The 5,000-nt window shown below is 50.5% G+C and overlaps 3 protein-coding genes across 4 annotated transcripts in view; all 3 read right to left on the bottom strand.

Moving 5' to 3' along the window:
* The window catches only part of LOC126581588 (tRNA (guanine(10)-N2)-methyltransferase homolog), a 1,806-nt gene extending 258 nt beyond the window's left edge, over positions 1-1,548 (bottom strand). Inside the window, exons 1-4 of one of the 2 annotated variants that reach the window (XM_050245345.1) lie at positions 1,431-1,548; positions 494-1,361; positions 227-425; positions 1-154 (exon numbers count right to left, since the gene is read on the bottom strand). The exon at positions 1-154 is cut by the window's left edge and continues 258 nt beyond it. In XM_050245345.1, coding sequence (XP_050101302.1) covers positions 1-154; positions 227-425; positions 494-1,361; positions 1,431-1,496 — 1,287 coding nt within the window. In that variant the 5' untranslated portion in view covers positions 1,497-1,548. Of the gene's footprint in view, positions 155-226; positions 426-493; positions 1,362-1,426 lie in introns of both variants that reach the window. The other variant, XM_050245346.1, reaches the window with a different exon arrangement.
* Positions 1,549-1,606: 58 nt separating this feature from the next.
* Positions 1,607-2,316, bottom strand: LOC126572808 (trafficking protein particle complex subunit 6b). Its single transcript, XM_050232458.1, has 3 exons — positions 2,187-2,316; positions 1,853-2,116; positions 1,607-1,789 (listed from the first exon to the last, which is right to left on the bottom strand). Exons 1-3 carry the CDS (start codon positions 2,259-2,261, stop codon positions 1,664-1,666), a joined length of 465 nt encoding a protein of 154 aa, XP_050088415.1. The 5' UTR covers positions 2,262-2,316; the 3' UTR covers positions 1,607-1,663.
* A 114-nt stretch (positions 2,317-2,430) lies between these two features.
* The window catches only part of LOC126572805 (box A-binding factor), a 5,029-nt gene continuing 2,459 nt past the window's right edge, over positions 2,431-5,000 (bottom strand). Inside the window, exons 1-4 of the mRNA XM_050232453.1 lie at positions 4,129-5,000; positions 3,963-4,065; positions 3,613-3,890; positions 2,431-3,520 (exon numbers count right to left, since the gene is read on the bottom strand). The exon at positions 4,129-5,000 is cut by the window's right edge and continues 2,459 nt beyond it. Coding sequence (XP_050088410.1) covers positions 3,415-3,520; positions 3,613-3,890; positions 3,963-4,065; positions 4,129-5,000 — 1,359 coding nt within the window. The 3' untranslated portion in view covers positions 2,431-3,414. The remainder of the gene's footprint in view (positions 3,521-3,612; positions 3,891-3,962; positions 4,066-4,128) is intronic.

The following is a 5,000-nucleotide window of genomic DNA, read 5'->3' as shown; positions in this document are numbered from 1 at the left end:
GGGCATCTCGAAAGCATCGAGATCTTGCTCACTGTCGGATATCTTCTCGTACGTAAGTAACCGACGGGAACTGTAGCCCGATAACGGTTGCTCGGAGTCAGCTATCAGTTGGAGGCACTTGTGACGGGGCAGTAGATCGGTGCTATAGTCTTTCCTGAATTGATAATCATAAAATATTGCATTTCATATGCGCTGAGAATCCCCTCGAATACCATTCGCAACTTACTTGAGTGTCGGAAACCAACAAACTAGACGTCCTCCCAACTTCAAGTGACGGGCGGAGAACTGGAGCAAATCACGATACATCTGGCATAGTTGGTACGGTGAGGTAGAGGGATAGTGCACCGCATCCTCCGTCATTACCGTCGTTTTCCGTTTGGTTTTGAATTCTATTCTTTCGGTTGCCTCTCGAATTCCATATGGAGCTAATGGGAGGAAAAAAAAAAGTATTATTAGACGCATGTTTCGCTCGTCTAGATGCCTTTCTACTCACGATCGGTAATGATGCTGTCCAAAACAATATCTTTCGTCCAAATGCTACGCGAAAAGTCCGCAATCAGCACATCAACGAACAGGCCACCGCACCCGTACTGTTGCAGGTTCGCATAAATGCTCTCATCCTTCTCGCGCACCTTCTGATTGACGCGTGTCGGTTTGGATTTACCGTGTACGATCATATAATCGATGTCTGCCCCTATCACGTACGCTCCAAATTTAGCAGCGGCCACGAGCAATGATCCGGAACCGGCGAACGGATCCAGCACCAGATCGCCCTTACGTACTAGGGCCTGGTTTGCCATAAGAAGGGAAAGCTGTGCATCCATCGACGTGTTGCCGATGAATTTACGCTTCTTGAGCGATATCTCGTTGATCATGTCTCGGTTACCGTCCGCGATCCACAAGCCAAACAGAACATCGTCCGGTTGCTCGGGCACATTCGTTGGGTCCATACCCCAGAACTCAATGTACCAGAACGGTACGTTGGGGTTCTTCAGATCGACCGCTCCTTCCAGTGGCAGATAGTTCATCGCTTCTATCTTCTCCACTTTTTCCCGATGGCTGAAGTGTTTGTTGTACGTTTCGACCGTTACTTTGAAGGTTTTGTCCGCCCGAAAATGTGGAGCAAGCAGCTCTCGGTTCGTGACGACGTACTCGCGCAACTGCTGGTGGAAGGCGGTCAGCCCTTTGCCGGCCGAAATTGCCCACAGCTCAAACACGCACCGTAGCGACATCGACCTGGAGGCCAGCTTCCGTGCCGCATCATCGTTTTGCAGCTCCACAATCCAAAACGGACGCAGAGGGTCATAGTTTGGTTCGGTGTTCATCCGAATGTTCCATATCCGTAGCAGCGATGCGATTTCCTGGATAGCAGCAGGGACGATACATTATTTTCTTTACATGGATTCAACAGCACCCTACCGCTTACCTACCGCTTGCCGGAATTCCACGTGCTCCTGAGCAAACCACAAAACGTATTTCTTCCACGATCCACTCATTCCCGAATTTAATCGAGTGCAACGAACACACGCGGAACCACTTTTGCAGGTGACAGTTCTCAAAAGGTAAACAGACCATGGAACGACAACCGTACCGCACGACGATGATCCTTGATTTCATTATTCTCTTTATTTTTATCCATTCTCTCAAACATCGCGCAATGCATTCAAGTTCGGTTTACTTGTATATGAAATTTGCATGAGGGCATCGTCTGTACTTCGGCCGTTACCGTACTCGTGATACCGAGATTGGCCAGACTGCCGCGCACCAACCCACAGGTATACGCCACAAACTGCAACGAAAGATACACCAAACGGTTTAGCATCGCGCGGTGCATTTCCGGACATACTCTTACCTTTGGTGCATGCTCCAGGTACTGCGAACCGGCCGATAATCGCGTCAAAAACCGGAAAGCGTTGTCCTGCAGCACGTACACTCCCTGGTGGTTCGTGCGCAGATTATCGATCTGCTTGCGGTAGATGGAGCTCCAGAAGTCGGTGCAGATGAACTTCATCGTATCCAGCTCGTCCTTAAACCGGGGCCATTCGCGCGTCAGCCGTTCAATGATCCGATAGCCCGTCGTGTAGCCCATAAACTCAAGCGTGGAAAGATCCTTTTCCTGTAAAAAAAACAGCAAGCTTCCTATGACTGGAAGGCACAGCAAACTCGAACCCCAACCCCTTACTTACCTTGCCATTTTCTTTGTTTAGCGTGTAATTCACTATTTCGGAATGTAGAAACTCAAAAATCGCCTCTTCGGCCATCGGAACGGCCGTGTCTGGGGACAACGATGGGTGGAGGCGATTCCGTGGGCGTTCGGGCAGCTGTCAAGGATCAAAACAATCCGCACGTCATCAAGCAGGCCACGGAAATCCGCGTGCGATTACAAAATGACCAGTACAAACGCAACAGGAACTTTCGCTCCACCGACTATTTTACGTTTTCCTTCCCGCTGCAATCGCGAACGGGACATTTATTTTGCCATTAATCTTCATTCTGGATCAACCTCTGCCACCCGATACCCCGACGCTGCTGGGGTATGGCGGGTTTTTGGATAAGCGAGGTCAATGATTTAAATTTTCAATGATCAAATTTGCGGTACATACACTTATATGCTCGATGAAAATGCATAAAAACTACGTGTTAGACGTTGATCGGCAGCACCTCACATTTCCGCCCTGCTGAAGACGTGGAAGGTGTTGCGGTGTGCTGCAAGCGCGCACACCCTACCAGGAGTGTAGAGATAGTATAATTCGACATTCGCTGCTGCAGAGATGTCCGCTACAGTTAACCAGCTCGGAAAGACGGGACGCTCGGGAAGGCATTTTATATTGATATACAGACTGCGGTAATATGATGATTAGATTGGGGATTAGTTTGCCGTTGTGACACATCTCTAACTCATTTCGAACGCCAAGATCAGCCGGGTTCGCGTGCCGCGCATACCGTTACTACCCCGTTTGTACTGCGCGTATCGGTTGCGCTCACATACGACACACATACACACGCACACACTCTAAAAAAGAAACGTAAAAGTACGACTAAACGAGACACATCTACTGGCGGTGAATGACTACCACTAATTTTCTAAAGCTCTGAACTCCGTCATCTTCTGTTCACTGACAAGCCTGGCTATTGGAGAGATTGAAAGACACTATCGATACCACGGCCCGGCCACTCTTGGTACGTTGGTTTGAGCTTCGGAACTACTGTTATCTAGTGCATTGGGAGGAGGACGGGGCGCTCTGAGAGACGTAGCAGGCGAGTGTTTCTATGTGGCACGTTGAGTGTGTAAAGAGTGGAGCGTTTGTAGTTAGATTGTTTGCACTCGCTCGCCGGTTGCTTTGCGAGAATTTTTAAAACCAAAACTTATAAGCAAACTTAGCACGCACACAGAACCGTGCTTGCTGGGATAAGTTAGTTTCTACGGTATCGTCGCCTGGATCCCGAAGCAGCCTGGCCAGCAGCTTGCTGATTCTGTCCGGCGTAGATATTATTCAGGAAATCGTCCAAATTGGGTTCACTGCACGGTGGGTGGGAATGGGAATAAAAACCGAATTAAGAAATTGCATTGCAAAAGAGTCACTGGCCGTCAAGCCGATGCGCGACACTCACTTCACGGTTGGCTCTTTTCGTGATCGTCCAAGTGATTCCTTATCCTGCTGCATGCCCGACGGATGTTGCTGGTGCTGGTGCTGCTGCGAGCTGCTAGCGCCACCGCTGCTACTGCCGAGCACGATGCGATACTGCACGACGTGGGAATTCGGCTGCAGGTGTGAAAGAGCACCCTTTTGGCAGTTGGCCCATTCGGTAATGTCGTAAACGTTGCCTTCCATCATCGCAAGATACTTCCAGCGCAGCCCGAGACAGCTCGTTTCCGCCCATATGTCACCCTGCATGATTTACGAGTGAGTGGATTAGTGTGTTACTGTTCCCCTCGACATTAAACCGCTGCTGTCTATTACCTCCTTTGCCGGGTGCCGCACCTTGCACGAACTGCACTCGCGTGCAGCGAAATGTGCACGTCCCGTGGGTTTACGTGGGTGCCTCAAACAACAACTGCTGCATCTATAAAATCAAAACAAATAAGTTAATACAGACGTCGAACACATTGAAAGATCATTCACTAACCTTATCGTATTAGCCGCTTCCGATATTTTCGTGTGCAGCTGCGTCAGCAAATCGTTAATCTCGGACCACGCTTTCTCAGCATTCAGTGCCTCGGCGAGGCTCTGATCGTACTCCTTGCGCGTTTCCTGTTCACCGATCAGCTCGAACGATCGCTGCAGCACCTTGAACGCTTCCTCCGCACCGGGTTGCTTGTTCTTGTCGGGGTGCACCAGCACAGCAATCTTCTTGTAGTGCTTGCGTATTTGCTCCTGCGAGCAATCCGGACTCACACCCAAAATACTGTACGCATCCTTGCCCTTACAGTTCAGCAGCGAAGACATCGCCTCATCCGCCGTCGATGGCAATCGTCCATGGTCCTTATGGTGATGAGTTCCGGCCCGACCGGTAGGTCCCGTTTCCGCGCCCGCTTTCTTTCGCCAACAGTGACGCCAGAAGGCCCACCGTGACTCCTTCTCGAACCGTCCATCGAACGCCTGCCAAGCGCCACGCAACCATGCGCCAGGTCGGGATGAGTTTTTACGAAAATCTTGTCTTATCGTGCTGATATGCTGCCAGCAGTACTGGTACCCGGCCAGCGCATAGTCCCAGGCCAACCGGACGCTCAGGTAAACCACATCACTAACGAGAGACCAGAGCCAGCGGACTATCAGCACCATGTACTCGAACCATTTCTGTAGCAGCTTCTGGGCGAACGCGTACTTTTCGTTCTTGCGCGAACGAACGGAACGTTTGCCACCGGTCCGGTTGTCCGTTTGCTGTTGTTTTCCCGGACCACGGTAGACAGTAGAGGTAGCACCGCGACTACCGCCCTTACGGTGTGGTACCGACGTTGCTGATCCACGTTGTGAGTTTACGATCTTCTCGATATGTGT

This window comes from Anopheles aquasalis, chromosome 2 (genome assembly GCF_943734665.1).
Source record: "Anopheles aquasalis chromosome 2, idAnoAquaMG_Q_19, whole genome shotgun sequence".
NCBI lineage: Eukaryota > Metazoa > Arthropoda > Insecta > Diptera > Culicidae > Anopheles > Anopheles aquasalis.
The sequence above is the reverse complement of the archived record's forward strand: the minus strand, read 5'-3'. Positions and strand labels throughout refer to the sequence as shown.

Excerpts from the sequence above, each read along its gene's own strand:
- LOC126572808 (XM_050232458.1), bottom strand. The coding sequence starts at position 2,261 with ATGGCCGAAGAGGCGATTTTTGAGTTTCTACATTCCGAAATAGTGAAT. Across the intron at positions 2,117-2,186 it reads TAAACAAAGAAAATGGCAAG|GAAAAGGATCTTTCCACGCT; the intron begins GTAAGTAAGGGG and ends TTTTTTTTACAG. Across the intron at positions 1,790-1,852 it reads ACCTGGAGCATGCACCAAAG|TTTGTGGCGTATACCTGTGG; the intron begins GTAAGAGTATGT and ends CTTTCGTTGCAG.